This window comes from Aedes aegypti, chromosome 2 (genome assembly GCF_002204515.2).
Source record: "Aedes aegypti strain LVP_AGWG chromosome 2, AaegL5.0 Primary Assembly, whole genome shotgun sequence".
NCBI classification, from domain to species: domain Eukaryota; kingdom Metazoa; phylum Arthropoda; class Insecta; order Diptera; family Culicidae; genus Aedes; species Aedes aegypti.
Window position 1 is genome coordinate 128,023,850 of NC_035108.1, and position 22,646 is coordinate 128,046,495.

Consider the following 22,646-nt stretch of genomic DNA (forward strand, 5'->3'; position numbering starts at 1 on the left):
GATTAATAAAAAACAAGTTACGATTCCTCAATTTACAACGACTGTTGAGTTCGAAATCCAATTTCTCATCGTGAAACCTCCCTGCTGATGTATGTGACGCACATCCTTCGCTAACTTTATAGCCTCTTCTTCCGTATAAACGCTCGCTAGCATGTCGTCGACATAGTGGCCCTTCTCAATAACTTCTACGGCTTCTGGAAATTCAGGTTGAAACCGATTCGCGTTTTGTTTAACTACGTACTGGGCGCAGCTAGGCGAACATTTAGCACCGAAGGTCATTACCGTTACTATGTACTCACCGATCGTGCCATTTCGATCACACCATAAAATAAGCTGGCACTGCTGATCATCTTCATTCATTTGAATGCGAAGAAACATTTCCGCGATGTCGCCGGAAACAGCTATACGTTTCTCCCGGAATCGATACAATACAAACGGTAGAGCTGTCAGCTGGTCTGGCCCCTTCATCAGGACAGCGTTGAGAGAGGTCCCTGCCACGACAGCCGCCGCATCCCATACAATTCGAACTTTGTTGGGTTTGTTCGGGTTGTACACGGGAAACATCGGTAAATACCATATACGGTTGCTTTGTTTTCGCTGCTCTTCCGAAGACATTTTACGAACGTATCCTTTCATGATGTACTCGTCCATCTTATTCATCAACGTTGAAGCTAAATCGGGGTCACGCTGCATTCTTTTCATTAGACACGCATGCCGTCGAAGTGCCATGGGCTTGCTGTCAGGGAGTCGGACGTCGTCGTACTTCCACAATAATCCGGTACAGTACCTTCAATTATCAAACTTTGTCACAGAACGCATCATATTCATAGCACGTTCGTCCTCGGTTGAGAGAAGCAATCTCTCTGGCTTTGAAATGCCCACGCTTTCCAGAGCAAAATAGCTTTTTACATCAGAGTTGAGCTCCATGTCTGTTTCTATCAAGTGGTGGCAAACATGGAAGCTATGTGGAATCGTTGTCGAGCTGGAGTGTCCACCTGTAGAGCACGTTCCAAACACCATCCATCCCAATCTCGTTTTGGCTGCAATGGGCTCATTTTCTCCTCCTTCCCGACTCTCCAAGCGATGCGCTAGTCTAACGTTGTTCATCCCAATAAGTATTCGCGGTTGAACCTCTGAGTACGAGTCCACCGGTACACCTTGAAGATGTTTATGCTTCTTTAAAAGATCTTTGTGTTGGGCACCCCTATCGCCGACTCTGCCATTCTTCTACACTGTCGCCTATCGGCAGTGCCAACTGCTACGTCACCGAAGAAGTCTGTCATCAGTTCGTACATATACGAGTAGCAGTACACCTGTGTGCAGAGCATGTACATTTTAATTCGTTTAATTATTAATTATTGAATAAAGTTATTGTTTGTTACGAGTCATAATTCTCCGCCTTATTTCCCATCGTAACAAAGTGGCGACGAGTCTGCGGAAGTTCGCGGAGTACCGAATTTCGGGTCGAAAGTATCGCGCCGCCGAAAACCGCGTGTGAGAATGTCGCAGCCACAGGCGCCATCTTCGTTGGCCGGCAGTGGTGAACAACCATTCAAAGACACAATTTTGCAAATTCTCAGCAATCAGCAGGCGCTGATGACAAAGCTGTCGCAGCATGTGGCGGCAATCGAAGGAAATATCCAAAACGCAAACCGCAACGAGTTGATATTGGATTCCTTAGCGACGAATATCACGGAATTTGCATACGACCTTGAAAAAGGTTACTCGTTCGATGCTTGGTTTTCACGGTATGCGGATCTTTTTGAGAAGGATGCCGCCCAGCTGGAGGACGATGCCAAGGTGCGCTTGTTACTGCGAAAACTGAGTCCTTCTGCGCACGAACGGTACACGTCATTCATCCTCCCCAAACTGTCGAAGGAGTTTTCGTTTGAGGAAACTGTAGCCAAACTGAGGACCATCTTCGGTACACCGGTATCTACGTTCCATCGACGTTATCAGTGCCTTCAGACGACGAAGGACGAAGATGAGGATTTTATCAGCTACTCGTGTAAAGTCAACAAAGCATGTGTTGATTTTAAGCTCCAAGAGCTAAAGGAAGATCAATTCAAATGTCTTATCTTCGTATGTGGGCTCAAATCACCTAAGGATTCGGACATACGAATGCGCCTTCTTTCGAGAATGAACGAGACCAGCGATATGACCCTGGAGAAAATCGTCGAAGAGTGCAAGAGTCTGATCAATTTGAAGCAGGATACGGTGCTCATTGGAGGAAAACCCCCCACGCCAGCCGTGGCTGCAACAAATGCCGTTCGAACGCACTCTCAGCCAAATCGAAAGGAGAAATCAAACCGTTCAAAAGACCAGGCACCGAAGACACCGTGTTGGTCTTGTGGTGGCATGCACTTTGCCAACCACTGCAACTTCAAGGATCATAAGTGTCGAGATTGCGGTAGAACGGGCCACAAGGAAGGCTATTGCAGCTGTTTTTCGTCAAAATCACGTCCAAAGTCAGGAAAAGGAAAGCCAGCGAATCGGAACAAACCTTCAAGCAAGATTGTCGTCGTGAAAAACGTCACACGGAGCAGAAGATACGTCGAGACAACCATCAACGGAGTTCCGGTTAACCTTCAACTAGACTCCGGTTCTGATATCACCATTATATCCAGACAAAACTGGCTCAAAATCGGAGCACCGAAAACATCGCCACCGGACTGTGAAGTTCAGACCGCATCTGGCGATAAATTGGGAATCGCTGCTATGTTCCGTGCCTGTATTTCCATCAGCGGCGATCAAAGAGAAGGTAACTGTTACGTATGTAGAACTAATCTATCTCTTAACGTTCTAGGCTCAGACCTACTCGATAAGTTTGGGCTGTGGGACGTACCATTCTCGTCGTTCTGCAAGTTGGTTGACGCCAAGCAAGAAGACCACCAAGTCGCTGCATTGAAAGCCAAGTACCCGACCGTTTTCACCGATCAGTTGGGGTTGTGCTCAAAGATGCAGGTGCATTTGTCGCTCAAAAAAGACGTTCAACCGGTATTCAAGCCAAAGCGACCGGTTTCGTACAACATGGAGGCCGTCGTTGAAGATGAATTGAAACGCCTGCAAGATAAAGGTATCATCACGCCAATAACGTACGCAGATTGGGCCGCACCAATTGTGGTGGTGCGTAAACCAGATCGCACCGTTCGAATTTGCGCCGATTTTTCCACCGGATTGAATAATGCACTTGAGGCAAACAATTACCCATTGCCTCTCCCGGAGGATATTTTCAATCGAATGGCTAACTGTACAGTGTTCAGCCATATCGATTTATCAGATGCGTACCTTCAGGTCCAGGTGGATGACGAAAGCAGGAAGTTGATCAACATCAATACGCATAAGGGCCTTTACCAGTTCAACCGGTTATCACCCGGTATCAAAAGCGCCCCGGGTGCATTCCAACAAATTATGGATGCGATGTTAGCTGGGCTGGACTGCACTTGCCCATACCTCGACGACGTTCTCGTTGGGGGTCGCACAGAGGAGGAACATAGGAAGAACCTATATAAAGTACTCGAACGCCTTCAAGAATATGGGTTCACCGTTAAGATCGATAAATGTCGATTCTTCATGCGCCAAGTGAACTATCTGGGGCAACTTCTAGACAAGGAGGGCATCCGCCCTGATCCTGAAAAGGTGAAAGCGATAGTGAACATGCCACCTCCTAGCGATGTCTCGACGCTGCGGTCGTACTTAGGTGCGATAAATTATTACGGGAAGTATATTCGAGAAATGCGAAAGCTTCGCCACCCTCTGGACGAACTTTTGAAGCAAGGAACCAGTTTCGAATGGACAGATGAGTGCCAACGGTCGTTTGATCGATTTAAGGAAATCTTGCAATCTCCTCTCATGCTGACGCACTATAATCCTCGTTTGGATATAGTAGTATCAGCCGACGCATCAAATGTGGGCATTGGCGCCCGCATAGCTCATCGATTTCCAGACGGCTCCGAAAAGGCTGTGTATCACGCATCAAGAAGCCTCACACCAGCAGAATCCCGATACAGCCAAATTGAAAAGGAAGCGTTGGGATTGGTTTACGCGGTCACCAAATTTCATCGAATGATCTATGGAAGACGCTTCACTCTCCAGACCGACCATAAACCGCTGCTGGCAATTTTTGGATCGAAACAAGGTATTCCACCATACACAGCCAACCGGCTACAGAGATGGGCGCTCACCATGTTATTATACGACTTTCAAATCGAGTATATTTCTACGGACCATTTTGGTCACGCAGATATTCTGTCACGCCTGATAAATTCTCACATCAAGCCAGATGAGGATTTCGTAATTGCGTCCATCGAGATCGAAAAGGTTATCTGCAATGTTGTAGGCCAGTCCATCGAACATCTTCCCGTTTCATACAAAATGATAGCGGAAGAGACAGCACAGGACGAAGCACTGCGTAAAGTTACGAGCTTCATCAGGAAAGGCTGGCCTACCGAAGCAACCAGTGAGCATTCAAGCGTACAACAGTTTTTCGCACGTCGAGATTCGCTGTATGAAGCGCAGAAGGTCCTGATGTACGGCGACCGAGTGGTTATCCCCAAGAAGCTGCAACAAAAGGTGCTTCAGCAGCTGCACAAGGGACATCCGGGGATCGAACGAATGCGCTCCTTAGCTCGAAATTTCGTTTATTGGCCAAATATCGACGACCACATCACCGCTCTGGTTCGAAATTGTCATGAATGCGCAGCGGTGGCCAAAACAGACACCAAAACTAAATTGCAATCATGGCCAGTGCCTGAAAAGCCATGGCAGAGGGTTCATGTGGACTTCGCAGGTCCCGTCAACGATACTTACTATCTTCTGCTGGTTGATGCACTGTCCAAATGGCCCGAGGTAGTTCCAACAAAGCGAATCACGACAGCAGCCACCATAGCTATTCTTCGTAAAATCTTCAGCCGGTTTGGTATGCCGGAAGTCTTAGTTTCCGACAACGGAGCCCAACTAACCAGCGATGCATTTGAGAGATTTTGCGAGTCCAACGGTATCATGCATCTGAAAATTGCTCCATTCCATCCACAGAGCAATGGATTAGCCGAAAGGTTTGTCGATACCTTCAAAAGGACAATTAAGAAAATTCAAGCAGGAGGGGAAGATATAGACCAAGCCATAGACACTTTCTTGCTCTGCTATCGCTCTACACCCAGTCGAAATGCGCCAGGAGGAAAATCACCTGCCGAGATTCTTTTCGGCAAACCTCTTCGAACATCGTTTGAGCTCATGAAACCACCAAGCAAATTCTTCAAGGATGTGAACTCCAAACAAGACAGCCAGTACAACGAAAAACATGGAGCAAAAGCCAAGTATTTTGATGTCAAGGAACAAGTGTATGCGCAAGTACACCACGGAAACGAGTGGAGCTGGATACCAGGAGAAGTAGTGGAACGTATTGGGCAAGTCATGTACAACATTTGGCTGCCTGATCGTAAACGGCTCATCCGCTGTCACAGCAACCAGTTACGAAACCGCTACGGCAGCAAAAGCAACCCAGAAGTAACCAATCCAGATGTTCCACTCGATATTCTGCTCGACACGTGGAGTTTAAATCCAACAAACTCCGAAGCTGCTGTAGAAGCAGTAGAACCGCCAACTGAGCCTGATGGATTGAACGAGTTACAGTTGGAATTCCTACGGAACCTGATGCAACCAGATCAGCAGCAACGTCGACAGAGAACTCCGGTTAGGCAACCTGAGTTAGATGAAGTTATTCAGCGACGATCATCGAGGCAACGACGTGCACCGATCCGCTACGAGCCGTATCAGCTTTATTAAACAGGGGAGGTGTTGGGCACCCCTATCGCCGACTCTGCCATTCTTCTACACTGTCGCCTATCGGCAGTGCCAACTGCTACGTCACCGAAGAAGTCTGTCATCAGTTCGTACATATACGAGTAGCAGTACACCTGTGTGCAGAGCATGTACATTTTAATTCGTTTAATTATTAATTATTGAATAAAGTTATTGTTTGTTACGAGTCATAATTCTCCGCCTTATTTCCCATCGTAACACTTTGAACCGGAGGGACTGATACGGTAGTTTCAATTGCTTCACAGTAAAGACTTCGGCAAGTCTATGTAGGTTTGATTCATCGCGTGACCCAGAAATATCCACAGCAACAATTTTGGCTGAATCTTCATATCTACATGTATCACCAGTCCAACGAAGACATAGTGGATAGCTATGTCCTTCCAATCGCAGCTCGGAAGCCAAGTTTTCCTCCAATAAGGTGACCGAAGATCCAAGATCCAGAAAAGCGTAGGTTCGTATTTTCATCCCTTGGTTATGCAGGGTAACAGGGACATACTGGAACAAAACAGGTTTACTATCTGCTTGATGAGTGTTGCAGTTGAGTCCAGCGTCGTTATGACTGGTCCGATTACACCCGCTATCATGATGATTCCCAGCTGCTATCGCGCCAGAGGTCATTGGTCGATTATCTTTTGCATCGTTATGCAGCAACCTGTGGTGTTTGAATGTGCATCCATTTTTACCACATGTCCTGGTCGATTTACATGGTCCGGGGTGCTTCGCAAGACAACTTCGGCAAAGCTTGAATTCGCGGAGTAGGTTCCATCGCGACGGATGATCTAACATCAAGAACTGTTTGCAATCTCCTACACTTTCGCAACCTCCTTGACATATTATGCACTCGCTCGAATTTGCTCCATATTCACATGATTTTGGGCTAGGCTCACAGTGAGCGTTCAGGAACCCGTCGTCTCTTCGTAGGCGTCGTGGTTTTTCCGGCTCATTCTGGATTTGCGGTATAGTTACGGTACTTGCTGCTTCGGCGAGCGTGTACAGCCACGAGCTAAATTCCGTGAGGGTTACACGAAACAATCCTTGTCGATGGGTCGCCCTATTCAATCGTATCATGGGTGGCAGTCTATCTACAAGACTTTGTAGGAGAGAAATATTGCACAGATGTTCATCCAGGTTACAGTTTTGAACCGTAGCTACCATGTTTCTAACGGCAATGGCGAAGTCGATCAATGTGTTCAACTTGTCGGGTTTTGGAGCTGGTAATGATTGAATCTTCTGTATAAGCGAGTGTACTATTATCTCCGGTCGGCCAAAGAGCATTTTTAGTGTTGCTAATACACTGTCAATGTTTCCTGGATGGAGCAATTGAGAACGCACCGCTTCAAGGGCCTTTCCTTTTAAGCATTTCTGCAAACGCATCATGTTCTCTTCCGCAGTGTATCCACACATTCGCGTTGTGCCCTCGAAGGTACCGAAAAACAAGGGCCATTGTTCCGGATCACCGTTATACTCCGGAAGGTCCTTGGACACGGCCTGGCGAGCAGCGATTTGGCTTCTGTTAAGCACTGTTGAGTCGTTTCCAAATGCAGTCATTTGTAGTGGGTTGGCATTAAGAAATTCTTGATTCACTCGATTTTGCACCGGTGGAGAATGTGACTGGAAACAAATGCCACCACGAGACGGTCTGTTAAAGCTCTGAGAATTCATCACCGGGGAAGAATGGGATTGCGGATTGGGTAGAACGGGAGCAGGTGGTAAGCCGACAGTTGCCATCCGTGGTTGATGAGCCGAAAATAGATGACACTGCGCAGCTGTGCTCGAAGTACCGCTATAATATGCCGCAGGTGGAGGGTTGCTGGTCGTCGAATTGGAGACGCGATCTAATAGTAATTGGTATCTCTCAAAGAGGTGCTTCATTTCTAGAGCCTGTTCTTCTTCTAAGAACCGCAGCCGGAGTTCATTCGGCAATCGGGAAATAAAGTTCTGCCGAGCTAACGACACAGGAGAGTCAGGTGTAGGCTGTACTGAATGTGATGATGGAGGGGGCACAGCGTACGGCGGGAGTGTTGAGGATGCAGTTGTCGTTAACGGATCAATCATTGGAATTGACATAAAACTGGTGTAGGTGCGTGTGGGATCACATGTAATACTCGATGAAGACGCTTGCAAAAACGTTGGTTCATCGATAGATTATTAGGCGGCACTGAGCAGGCTATATTTACGATTCCAGCTGTGTTATGAGACTCCGAAGTTACCTCTGGCAGCATTTCTGCACTTGTAGATGGCACGATATGGCTTATTGACGTAACAGCGGACGTAGTGATCGCTGGAGCAGAGATTCTGGCACCTTGGCATCTCTGGCAGCTCCAGTCATAATCAGCGATAGCGTCGGTTACGCCCACACAAGCAAAGTGGTACCACCTTTGACATTCATCGCAGCTAACCATTTGGCTGGTGTCCGGTTGTCCACACAAAAAGCAGCTCTGCTCCAAACTGTGTTCGTCGTGAACTTGACACGAACGCGACATTATTTCCAGATCCAGTTCAACCGAGAAAACGAAACTTTAAATTGTGGCCTTATCCACAGAGTCAGAGACGTCACGAACTTTTTAACGAATTTATTCGGGTAACGTTAAAGTTTCCTATAAACAAATTACATTATTAGATTTGTTGCTCTGGTACAATTTCAGATAGACTTACGTTTTATGCATTAAGCACTCTAATTATTGTCTCGCTACTCAGTGCAAACTGAATCTCGGGTAGGGCGAATATGACCTGACTGAATAGTTATTTTTAGAATTTACAGGGGTATAATTATTGTAGTTTTACCTTAATGATAGTTATGTCAGTAAACGAAGTGACGAAGCAAATTCAAGGGATAACCTCATAAATGGGAAACCTGAGAACAATCGGCATATACTGTATGAATTCATTATAATTTCAAAATTTGTTCTCACCTGAGAGTTCAATTAGTTTAATAGCAAAGTATAAAGATTCTTAGTAAAAATATTAGCAATTACAACCGAAAATACTGGAAAAGATTTCACTATTTTAACCTCGCGCTACAAACATCTATCTTTAAATCTCCTTCCTTTGTCTGATGCCATACATGTCACCCAATCCGTTGTCGTCGCTGTCACTCTGATCTAATGCGCAAGGTGCTGGATAGCAGGTGCGGCACTACGAGAGGGGGGTTTCGTAACAATCTGTAAAGCTTACGCATTGAATTAGTAGGAATGTTAATAAAAAAATATTCTTAAATCAATGAAATGCTTTGTTAATATCAATGAACAGAATTGTAGAAACAACAATAGTTGGTTTTTCTTTCAACACACATTCTGTGTTACTTCAATATGGGGTGTTTTTAGAATCAACAAATTATATTTTTGTTTCAATTGCATTTCTTTTTGTTTTTGACAGCTGGCTATTTTGAGACATTTTTAGAAACAACAATTTATTTTGTAGGAATAAATGGAAGTTATCATTGAGTCAACAAAAATTGCCGATAAGCCGTGAGTCAATAATAAAATTTGTTGAATCTATACAGATTTCGTTTGCATTTACAATATATTTCTCTGCGTGTAAGTATCTAGTTTTTTTTATATTCAAAATTATTACATCCCACGACACGACACGATGTGCTCACTGCGTAACACTAACCGCTCGGCCACGAAGCCCACAAAAAATGTTACAAACACATTGCAGAATGGTCCGAACCGAATCCACAATTCAGCAGGAAAGAAGTGTTTTCTCTGTTCCAGTTGATTTTAGACGTTCGATGTCCTCAGACAAGTTATTCGTAATTGAGTTTTACATCTTCTAAGAAAAAAGTTGAATAGGGTGGTCCTTATTTAAGTTAAAATTTTGACTCATACTTTTTTGGTTGATGAAATTTGATTACTTAAAACTTTGTGCAAAATTCAATTGTGAATCAACTATCAACTAGAACAGAGAAAACACTTTTCCTGCTAAATTGTGGATTCGGACCATTGTGCATTAGAGAAACGACATAAAAAGCTCTTCATTATTGAAACACTGGTGAAGTACAAAGTGTCACACACACTTAAACGGTTTCGCCCAGAACCCAACAGCTGATATCTCGGTAATAATTTGACGATTCTCGGTAAAACTGTTACCGAGATCTCGGTAAACGTTTACCGAATCTCAGTAACGTTAACCAAAAAATTCGGATTGCCGAAATCTCGGTAAAATAAGTACCGAGATTCGGCATTAAAAATTACTGAATTCTCAGCTGTTGGGTTCTCGGCGAGAAAATTTTACTGAGGTCGGTGAAATAATTTAAGTGTGCAACACATGAATGATTCAGCAATGTGTAAAAATAGTTTTTTTTTAAATGCCTAAAACAGTTTCTTAGCTTATTGTTCAAAATCTTATCATTCTATCACTCGTTAAAATTTAAAGCCATTTATTTAGAACATGTTCAAATATATTTCCATGAATTAAAACATTGTTCTTAAGACAATCTGTGCAGAACAGTGAATATGAATAATTTAAGAATATTTTAGTTTGAAGTAAATAATCTGCTTTTGATTGCTTCGAAGAACGATGATGGTTATTTTTCTTATTTTCCTTCTTAAAGTGCCTATACTAACAATTTATTTTTGTTTTAGATATTATAATTAAAATTAACAACGTAAGTTTTTATTCGTTATATTCTATACTATACATTTAGCATTATGAAAGATGGAACAAAGGCAAATGTACCATTAGTGGTGCACCTAAGGGAAAACAGTTGAGATATGCTAATAAAATCATTAAATAAGTTATTTAAATTTATCGATCGATAGAATTCCAATCCTTCTATCATTCAAATGTATGAAAATCGCGATTCACAATCATCTCCTCATGATGCTTTTTGAGAAATTCTACAGCAAATTCCTGAAGAAATCGTCATAGAGTAATAAGTTTTCAAAGTATCTATATTTTATCTAAAAAAAATCTTATTGTGGGACTATTGGAGCTCGCCTAGGGCCCTTGAGGCCACTCTACGGCTCTGATTATAATTAGTAAAGTAACGACATTAACCCTACACTTCCTTCTTCCATTCCAGCATTGCTCGTCTTCCCATCAAGCGTGGTCGTCGAAGTAAGGTGTTCCCGAATGCAGCAGCCCTTGCCTCTAGTCCACTGGCTGCATCCGCTCAGTGCTACCAACATCCCACCTCACCGTCATCAAGTGCTTCACCGTCACCTGCCGCCGCCCTGGCTGGTGACTTCGCGCCACCCGCTTCCATCGTTGGATCGATAGTCCACGTCAAGCACGCATCAAACGTAACCATTTCGGACGAGGAGAACACCTCCGAGTACAGTCACGCCCCATCCAGTCAGCGGTCGACGCTGGAAAGCAATCCGGAATTACCATCGGCCATCAAGCACCATCGGATCAAGCAACAGCAACCCATGCACAAGAGCACGACTTCCGCTAAGGACACCGATGATGACGATGACGATGACGACGTTGACGATGATGAGGACGAAATCGGAGTCGACTCGACCAACAACGACTCGTGCGATTCCAGCTCGGACGAGGACAACGAAAGGGTTGGCCAGGGCAAAAAGTGTCGCCGCGCCGCCAACAAAGACGTGGAGAATGGCAATAGTTACTAAGACTGGTAAGCGTGAGGGACCGCGAGGGAAGCGAGTGTGATTTATGGAAGATCTTTATTTTTCTACGGCAAACTGTGTTGAGTTGAGATTAGTTGTTAATTTTTGTACTCTTTGTGGAGCAATACTACGTTTAGGATTGTTTTTTTTTGTTCGTTAAATAAGTGTGTCCATTGCCTGGGTTTCGGTCCAAAGGAACGAATCCCACTTTCTCTGTTTCATTCCGTTTCAGCATTGTGAGAAAAGACTTTAATATATAATATAAGCGATATTATACGGAATAATAGTAACTTTATTGTATATTAATAAAGATATGATGATTGCGAAGCAGTAGACTAAATACGGATTAGGAGTCGAAAACAAAAAAAAGAATACCGCAGGAATTAAGTTAAGGGTGTATGATGAATTGCATGGAAAACTTTCGCGCCCATGTTGGCTTGTAGCATGGGCCGAAATGGCGTACATAGGCTACTTTAAAACTGTATAGAAAATACCTCTGTGAAAAGTCCTATTACCCGCGAAATGTGTAAATTATTAGTTTTTACAACTTTGAGTTCATGAAAGTGATACAAATCGTGATTATTTTTTGTGTACAAGCATAGAGATAAGCATGAGAAGAAATCGATGTGTAATGTAGAAATAAATTATACAGCTATATGTATTATAGACCGAAGGCACATGCCTTGCCCAATACCTTATTACTATTCAACACAATTTCGTCCAATACTGTAATTTTAGAAACAGAAAAGATTTTTTTATTTTGTTGCGTCTTTCCCTTGATTATTCTATGATGTCGAAACTTTTCTCGGTTAAAATGATGTTACTCAAGGTGTTATAAGACCATACTAGCTCAGGGCTCTCTTTATCCCAGAATCGGCACTAACTTGCTTCGAGAGTCCATCAACTCTCTTCAGCAGGAAAGAACTGTTACCAAGCCTTACTTAATTAAAACGGCTGCTATAGAACGTAATCAGCATTAAGATCGATGAGAGAGCTCCAATATGTTTCTGTCTTCTTCGGTTTTCCCGTAGAGAAATCCATTCAAATCTGTTGACCAGTTTTCAAGCCATTTCGTGACATACAAATACCATTAAATTTTTGTGTCAATAGAATGTATTCATCATTAAATAAATATCCTTTCAAAATTGGCTCATTCTCACCTCTACATTGGGTAAAACAAACTTGAATTGATTGCAAGGAATACTTCATCAAGTTTCCACATGTGTTGAGAATTGCTCTCTGGACTCCCTAAAAATGGGTGGTAGGTTCTTTTCAATCGGGGGCTGTCAGTTCAATCGAAGATGGCGTCGAAACAGTAAGCCCGCCGCTAGCGTGTTGTAGGGATTTACGAAACGCATGGTCATCGTGGAAAAAAGATTCCGGTAGAACACTTTCGAGACGAAAACGTGCCCGGGAGTACAGTTTACCGGATCTGTCTGAGCGTGGAGCGAAAGGCCGGTAGTGGTCGTCCGGCGAAGGTAATGACGAAGAAAAAGGTTTCTTGAACGTTGAAAAAGCTATTCGTCAGCAGGGACGGAACGAGTTTGCGTGAGGCCGGCCGAAAATATCACTGCTCCCATACCTTGATTCACTGAACCCTCAAGATGGAGGGCATCAACTGTCGGAAGAAGACTCGGTCTCCCGAGCACAGCATATAGCGAACGTGAAATCGCAGTACCGGTGGATGACGAAGAACTACCGCCAAGAAGACGCTGTAGTATCTTGAGCAGACCAACTTGCCCCAGTGCCGTCCCATTGGACATTTTTTAGGAAGAATGACATCAGTGCCATCCAGCGCTCTTGTCAAAAAATCAGTCCAGTGCTCAGCCTAGTACCCTGGCTGATAACCCGGATCTCCGTATAACATGTTCTAGCGCAATATAGCACAACAAGCACAAACATCGATCACCTTGCCGTAGTCCCAGGCGAGATTCAAACGAACTTTAAGGTTCGCCTTTTTAGTCTTTTGTGAGCTTCCCAGAAAAGTAGTTCTCGTCCATAATTCTCCACTTACTTCACTTGAATTTTTCAATTTCTAACTGCTGTTTATCCCAAAGATTTCCAAACTAAATATGTTAATCGACGAACTCATGACAAGTGACAGGAATCGTCAATTGGCAGAAAACCGATGATGTTCATAGTAAGGATGATTTCCGGCAATAATAAGTCTCCGCATTTCCCTGCTGCAGTTGTTACCCGACGTTACCAATGATCCAAGGTATACGAACAACCTGGAATCCATCCCCGTGGATTGTCACAGCACTGTCGAGCTCGATCTTGGGATTTTGCCTACATGCCCCTCAGGTGCTTCTCGTAGTGCTGCTTCCACCTTTCAAACACCTCATGCGCATCCGTCAAGATAGCTCTATCCTTATCCGAACCTTATCCTACCATACGCGACGCGAAGGTCTTTATTTAGCGTTTGGTCTGGTCAAACAGCTTGGAGCATTGAATTTTGCTCTCTGGATATCAAATCAGAACAAATTAAGTTGTTGAGATCTTTAGGCTTAATCTTCATGTACATGAGACAACAAATGTCGACTGGCTTTTAATTGTTTTATAGTAAAAGTTTTATGGCACCCGAAGTGACATCGACACCTTTCAGTTTATCCAACTTTCCGAGTAAGCTAGTTTATTTAGAGGAACTTTTTTTTTCAGACATTGCTTTGTAAAATTATCGCCTTAAAATTCACTCAAAACGTTCAATTAGCCGACACGTTGGAAATCGGAATTGGTACCTGCTTAGATGTCGCCTCTGTCGACAACAGTCCTCCCAATCACCATTGTAACAATCTGTAATCAACTTGCTTAGATGCACAGAGTCGCTTTTTTCTCCAAAATATTTCGTAAAAACTGCAAGCTAACTTTTATATGGCAAATCAAACAATGAAAAAAACACATAATATGAAAGACTATTTTTGGAACAGTATTTTTTTCGGTTGCATCTTTTGATTGCAAGCATACAGTGTAGCTTTTTACGAAAAATAGGATTGATGGGAAACACCAAAAAAGTACTTGATAACAAAATCGTATATAAAAATGGACAACAATAAAATACAACAGTTTCGATGTTACACAACGTATTACCTAACTGGTGTTAAATTTTTGAACAAAAAACATTTAGTGAATTTTTCTGCTAAAACATTGGTCTACGCCTAGTTACAAATAATAGATCGTCAAAATTAAGCGTTGTTAAAAAATTACAGTTTACTTGAATATATATAAAACCTGGAAAATTAGCATCCCAGTTGTTCCCGTGGAGTATATCTTGCAGAAAGTAATGCCAAGTAAACATAGGGCGAGCATGTAACTAAACAAACTAAATAAACAAAATTAGCTATGCAGGCAGAGGAAAACAACACAAAGCTGCAATCCTACATGTAATTCATTGTACTGTAGAACTCAAAGCACCAATGCTCTACTACAGAAAAGAAAATAAAAAAACAAGTGAATAAAAACTACAAAATAGACGCGAAGTAAAAAAAACCGTTCGTGTTATGTGCCTTGTTGTAGATCCGAATCTCCCGAAAATGACTGTTCTATCAAATGGCAATATTCTTTAGATACGCCCTTAAATGTTACAATCAGACCCATGAGAAGTTAAATAACTCAATTCGTGATCAAACGTCAACATCCCACCGCAAAATCGCTAGTGTTTGGAGGTGATTTTAACCTCCAAATTGCGAAATCATCACCTCCAAGTTAGTTGTAATACCCACCGTTATATGAATTATGGTGGCGCGTCGATCGTCGCAAGTTTCTCGTTAAACAGTCAATACAGTACCAGATTAAGGGCCTTACTGACAAATGTAAACAAACTGAGTTTTATTCACCTAACAGTTGATTTGATAAATTGCAATCATATAATGCAAATCTGTTCCTTAAAAATAACGTTTTTCACGAAATAAGTAAGAAAAACATAAAGGCGCATTTGATATTCTCTTTCGATTCGAACTCTGACGTTAATTTCGCCCATCTTCCCCCTCTGCGGTAACCGGGCGCATTTGAGCTTGAGTGTGGTAGTAGGGCGCGTTTCAAACTGAGTGTGCAGAAGGGCGTTAGTGATGAAGGTTCGTGTGAGAGAGCGTAGCAGAACGGCGAAGCTGATGATAGTCAAACCAGAAGGACGAGGTCAAACAGGTCAAAAGGCGCAATCGCTGTTGTTAAACTGAAGACGACGAAAAACCGAGGGGCGCAACAGCTCTAAATTTTGATGAATGGCACATGATGGATTTTTATTTATTTTAACATGATATTCATAATATTTAAATAAGTTAAATATTTTGCTACAAAAATAATATTGTAATGGATCCTACAAAAATGCATCATGCGATCAAATCGATCGGAAACGTAGTATAGAATTAAAATTAAACCCGGAAACTTCAAACCGATTTTACTGAGAATGTATAAGTCTTCACATTCGCCCTAATTCTAACTCTGTATTGAACTGTCAAACTGCATACATTTCCGCCTTGACATTTATAGCCCCGCCTATCGCCGCCAGCAAAAGATGTTCTGACAGCGACATTTTTCTTCTATGGTTCATTATTTACATTCGTGATACTGATAATCTTCTTCTTCTTCTTGGCATTACGTCCTCACTGGGACAGAGACTGCTTCCCAGCTTAGTGTTCTTATGAGCACTTCCACAGTTATGATCTGAGAGTTTTCTTTGCCAATGTTGCCATTTTTGCATTCGTACACACTCAATCAGACTCTCTGAGTTCGATAACTTTTTTTACATATTTGATTCGGTGATCAAGTAAAATACAGATGCTTCGGTGATCAACAGCTTATTTATCGAAGACTGTGAATAAAATCGCCGACTGTCAGTGATTCTATTAAGATTTGACGAATACGGTAAATATTTTCACTGAAAAATCAGTAAATGAATCGAAACACTGATGTCGGTAAAATATAAAACTGATTTTTCGGTAAACAAAGCGCTGATTACACTGCGGAACACGTTTTTGTCTCCAGCACCAAAATACCGCTATTCACTTAATCAAGGGTTGCTGAATCCATTGCCGTTTTCAGAAATATCATAGCACGTCTAGTTTTTGAGATATTGACTGTTGAAAATGCAAAAAATGGCTATTTCAGCCAACTTGCATGCAAGTTTGCCAGCTTGTAAGGTAATATATTGGCTTAATTTGCCACAGAATTCAAACTTTATGTGGATAACAATACTTATCATCAAAGTTTGTAATACTTTCGATACGGAAAAGTTATTTTTTGAAGGTTTAGAGAATTGATGTATTTTGCCATATAGAAGAAACGAAGAATTTTGTATGGAGACTGCAAGCATGTTGAAAAAATCGGACGGGACGTCATCATAATCATCCTATCCATTTGAAGAAGCAGATCTCAAGTACCACTCCATATATGGATTTGAAAAATTTATCACTATATTCTATATATGTGGTGCACAATCGATTAAATTTTCAGCTTCATCGGTTCACTAAAACTCAAGATTTGCTTCGGCAAAGTTTTGATGATAACTGTTAGAGTGAGACAAAAGATAGGGAAAATAACACGGTCTCCCGTGTCCCCTTAATCGAAATTTAATCGCGCTGATTACCGAATTCGGTATCGTAGCAGCACGAAATGTCAAATCCGCCATATTCGTTTTTTAACTGGCAGTGTGAATCCTGTAGTGAGAAAGTATCTACCGAAAATTGAAGAAAGTGTAGTTTTAATTGGAACAAGTGCTGGAACATTTACGCGAGATCAATGGGCACATTTCGTGAGGAAGAAATGCACACCATCCCCCCCCCTCCCCTTTAGGAGGAAATTTTCCGAATGTGTCTGATGGATAACCATTAGCATACCACCGCTAAGGTTCGATAGCTATTCCTGCTGGAGGTGACCTAAAGCTACATTTGGCTAGGCATTTGGCATCGCTGGAGTAATTACAAGCACCAACAGATTGACTCTTGGACAACCGGAACGGATTTTTAGCATGGATTACAATGAACGAATACTATTTGTGAAATGGTGTTTTCTATGAGTGCGAAGTGAATTTGATAAAAACAAATCCATAGGTTAAAAATAAAAAATCGATCATCTCAACAGAATACCTATCATGTCTTTTTTATATCGAATACACCTTCAAAAATATCATAAATTCTTTGGTGACTTGAAGAAATAACAATTTATTTTGTATTTCCAGGGATCAGTAATGATTTGAAAATTAAATTACAGTGCAGGTTCAATTGCTTCGGTAAAAGTTACCGATCAATCAGTAATTTTGACAGTTTGTCCTTCTGATCCAAATTACTGATTAATCGGTAATTTTTTTGCTTACCAAACTCATTACCCACCGATCAGCTGTTGAGATTTCGGTGAATGAATCACCGAAATCGGTAGTTTTTTCCAAGTGTGTATATATATCGTGTTTTTTTTCTCCTTAGCAATGGGGGGATAATCTGCTCAACAGACGCCGGACCAAGGTCCGGGAGTGTGGGGTTGGGGACCATTTACTACATACAAGCAGTAAACAGGACTACACCCCCGACCCACTAAACAATTCCCATTGCCGCCAAACCCTTCGTCTCTCCGGGACCACCAAGAAGGCATTGCTTCGGAGAGGGGCTATTGCACATCGCAACCTCCAGGTTAGCTGCGTAGCCATGCAGCAACGAACATCGATGGCACGCTTAGGGGGGTCCACCAAGGTAACATGCTGGCGCTTTGCCAGCTTCCCAGGTGGTCCTTACCTCCCATTGTCCGCTGAAGGCGGGCAGGGTCGACTACAACGCCCGCGCCCTGCTGCACCGCAGGTATCAAGAACTGATACTGCGGGCTTCGCAATTTGACCTACTGAAGGCTCAGGCCCTATCAGCTAGCACCAGCTGGGATTGCTGACGAAGGGGCTCCACCTGCCCCGAACAACCAGAGGCTCGTATCCAGCCCAGTAGGAAGGCGCCACGATAGCAACGCTACCAGGATGTTCTCCCCGCGGCCACTTAATCGCTGTAACGGTCGATTTCGACCGTAAGGCACCGGTATGACCTACGTAGCCGACTGCGAACCCTTGGACCACCTGTTGTTTAGCATCTGCACTAGCCACTTCTCGAGTCCACTGGCCACCTCCTTTGTAATTCCAAGACGATGAAACGGCATTCCAGCCTCGTCTTCACACATCCTCTGAACCAGATTGTCCGGAGTCGTGTCCCCACCGCATGTGGCAAACATGCGGTCACGCATTGTGCGGAAACGCGGGCACACGAACAAAACGTGTTCCGCCGTTTCCTCTAAACCTGCACAAACCGGACACTCGGGAGAACCCGCATGACCGAAACGGTGTAGATACTGTCTAAAGCAACCATGGCCCGAAAGGACCTGTGTCAGGTGGAATGTTAGTTCCCCATGGCGCCTATTGACCCAGATATCTAACTCGGAATCAACCTGTGAGTTCACACTCCCTTGGTGGATCTGTCCCACGCACGCTGCCATTTTACCATAGAGGCCAGTCTGGCAGTCCTGCGTATGCCTCTTGTGCCGCGCATTTCGAAGCACTCTATGTCTTCCATGATAAGGATACCAATAGGCACCATACCGGTGATGACGCAGAGTGCATCGTGTGACACGGTACGCGCTCGCAACCCTCAGGCATATTAGCCTATATGTACGCTCCACCTTGCTACGGTAGCTGTTGGTATTTAAAGCCGTGCCCCAAGCCGGGCCATCATACCTCAGTATGGACGAGGCGACACTGGCCAGAAGCTTACGCTTACTGGCGTACACCGCAGAGCTATTGGACATCATCCTGGACACTGCCACAATAGCTGTGGAGGCTCTCTTGCAGGCATAATCAACGTGGCTACCGAAGGTAAGCTTATCGTCGATCATCACCCCCAAGTGTTTGACGGAGTCCTTCGACAACAACCGCCTCAGTTTTGTGGTGAGCCAATTCTAGTTTCCTGGAGCTCATCCACTCCTCTACAATTGCGATCGAGTGGGCTTCCACTTCTTCGATCGATTCACCGTAGACCTCCAGCGTTATATCGTCGGCAAAGCCAACGATGACCACACCCGCCGGGAATTTTAATCTCAACACCTCGTCGTACATGACATTCCATAACACCGGACCCAGGATGGAACCTTGAGAGACTCCTGAGGTTATGTGAAAGCACTTCCGACCCACCTGTGTGTCATAGACTAATACACGATTCTGGAAGTAACTCCCGAGAATCTTGTACAGGTACTCGGGTATCCCCAGACGCAGGAGCGCATCAGCAATAGCCGCCCAACTAGCACTATTGAATGCGTTTCTTACATCCAGAGTCACTACTGCGCAGTAGCGAATCCCCTCCCCCCTCTGTCACGCTTTTTCCAATACCTTATACATGTACTGTGACACTTTCGTAGACCCCCCCCTCCCCCAAATGATGGACGTCATTTTTGAATCACCCCTTACACCCTCGGTGTACCTCAACAGTCTGTTGAGGATGATCTTCTCGAGCACCTTCCCCGCCGTGTCGATCAAGCATATTGGTCTATACGCCGACGGGTAACCTGGTGGTTTTCCCGCCTTTGACAATAGTAACAGGCTCTGCCTCTTCCACACATCTGGAAATACTCCCTCGTCCAGGAATATCTGAACATCCCGAGAGCCTCCAAGATTGCGACTTTGAGGGCCAGATTTGGAACTCCGTCCGGACCTGGTGCCTTACCTATACTGAGGGATTTTGCAATCCCTACAAGTTCCTCATCGGTTACCCTCTCCTCATCGCCAGCCTCAATCCCCGGCTGTCCTACGAAAGGAGGCCAAGGGCTAGGGTTGTGGCACGGAAAGAGCCCCTCGATGATTCCCTCCAGCATCTCCGGAGATTGCTCTGTAGGAGCCATTGCACCTCTTGTCTTTGCCATAACAATCCTGTAGGCATCGCCCTACGGATTTGCGTTGGCACTCTGACAGAGTCCCTCAAAGCAGGCCTTTTTGCTTGCCCTTATCTCGGACTTCAGCACGACTTTGGCAGCGGTGAACACCACCCGTCGTTCTTCACGCTCCTCCTCGGTACGTGCTCGCTGCATCCGCCTCCTGGCCCGTATGCAGGCACGACGCAGCAGGTTCGCAATCGCTTGAGTCCACCAGTAAGTCGGTGGTCTCCCATTCCTAGGGTGGACTTGCCTAGACCAGTGATCAGAAAAGTACTGGAGCAAACATTTACCGCCTCTACATTTACATCTTTCTACCCGACCATCAAAATCCAAAGCAAACCATAACCGTTCAAAACAAAAAATGTCACGGCTCTTCAAAACTGTAATCTTTTTCTTCGCAACGTTTTTCAACCCCGAATGCGAAATGACTCGAGCACAGTGGTGACACGATTTTTGCGGTTTTCGGGGTTTTGCATTTTTGCTCGATAAAGGTAGCATGAAATTGAACTTGTTTATGTGTATCGCAACGGAATGATTTTGCTCTTTCTGTTAGAGCTAATAGATTTCAATTAGTTGAAAACACTAGCGAAATATTAGCGATTGAATGATTTAACACTTTTTTCAATCATTCACCTTGGAATGCCTGCCCGAAAACGGTCATAGTGGAGAGACAAAAACAGTCAAGCAGTGTGTGAACCGTTGGCAGCGCAACGCCTGATGGTATTGATGCTGCTGCTGCTTTGTGTTTTGGTTGAATGGCAGAATCGATGAACTGTGGTGAATTGTGGTCACAGTTCCCAAGACTGACCTAGACATGGTCGCATCGCATGTACGCGAGAGCACCGCTACCAGTTCTTCCCCGCTTAGGCCGAGTAGGTTACGCTCACGGCGGAGCGCCTCTCTAAGTACGTCGGTTCCGTTAAGCCCCTGGACTTTCGTCCCTACTGCCATGGTATAGATGATAGGGTTGGGTGTCGTCAAAGCACTGCGAATATGCTGTCTTTCCTTTTTGTCGATGATGGCTTTTATCGTCCTTTCCTTGTATCCGTTGATCCTTGCCGTCTCGAAAATATATATTACAGTTACTTAGTCTTTCCATCTTCGCTGAGGGGTACAGTCTGCATCCTGTGGACCATGTGGTGAATCGCTGCCATCTTATGCTGGAACGAATGATTCAATGTGTAGGGCATGACTCGCTGGGTATTTGTAGGCTTCCTATAAATTTTGAAATTAAACGATGAACTTTCTTCCCTGATGACAAGTAGATCAAAAACGTTAGTTTTCCCTTCTTCTCCTCGTGGGTGAACTTGATATCCTTGTGCACACTGTTGATTGTATCCAAAATCCTAGGTAGATCCTTTCGCTTGACAACACTGAAAATGTCGTCGACGTATCTCCACCATTTATCCGGTAATACTCCTTGTTTCTTTAAGTTTTCATCAACATTCGCCATGGTTCGCACAAAAACGGGGAGAGAGGGTTTCCCATCGGGGCACCTTTCGTCTGCTTGTAGAAGTTTCCTCGAAATTGAAAGTAGTTCTCGTCCATGCACAATCTTGAAACCTCGTGTACGTCCCGACCTACCCTTTCCCCGACCTATGCTCTCTGCATCCGTCCTTTGGGATAATAACCAGTCTTCGAGAAGATTTAGGGAATTCTTTGCTGGGTAAAAGAGCCACTACGTCGAAAGAAACCATATTCTCGTCATCATCGATGATTCCTGACTCTAATAGTTTCAGGGAGAACTTTATTTTTACCTGACTGGGAAAACAGGGTTTTTTTAACTGACCTAGTAGGAAAGGAATTCGGCATACTTTAGAATTTCTTGACTAACAATTTCACCAGTTTATGAGTGGGCCATCGTCTGCCGAAATGATTTTTCGCATTTCTTTTCCTTGTTTTGTGAATTTCAATGTGTTGTGTTCTGGTCCTTCATTGGTGTTAAGATGCTTATATGAATTTCAAAAGGATGCTTCTCGCACTATTCTTCTAAGAAATCTAACAGATTCTTGGGTTGATTCTACGACTGGAGTGAGATGAGAATTGTCGGTGTCGTATAGCCAGGTGCCAATTGTCGACTCGAGTGAAGTGACTCTCCATTTGATTTCACGGCGAGTCACTTCACTCGAGTCGACAATTGTCACCTCACTATATGACACCGACAATTCTCACCTCACGCCACTCGTAGAATAGAGCTATTTGTCGTGGAATACCTGGAATACTTGTGAAAATTTCATCGGTAGCTGGACCAAACAACCAATAGTGGCTCGCGAAAAGCAACAGAAGAAAGGAGAGAACATTTACTCTAAAACTTAATAATAAACAGTAGTTAGGTTTTTCGGAAACAATAAGCACTTTCTG

General features: G+C 43.7%; 1 protein-coding gene across 3 annotated transcripts in view; it reads left to right on the plus strand.

The window, feature by feature from the left end:
• The window catches only part of LOC5573997 (mitogen-activated protein kinase kinase kinase 11), a 113,656-nt gene extending 100,386 nt beyond the window's left edge, over positions 1–13,270 (plus strand). For all 3 annotated transcript variants that reach the window (XM_021842313.1, XM_021842314.1, XM_021842315.1), the window contains one exon: positions 10,847–13,270. In XM_021842313.1, the coding sequence (XP_021698005.1) occupies positions 10,847–11,402 (556 nt within the window). In that variant the 3' untranslated portion in view covers positions 11,403–13,270. The remainder of the gene's footprint in view (positions 1–10,846) is intronic.
• Positions 13,271–22,646: the final 9,376 nt, after the last annotated feature.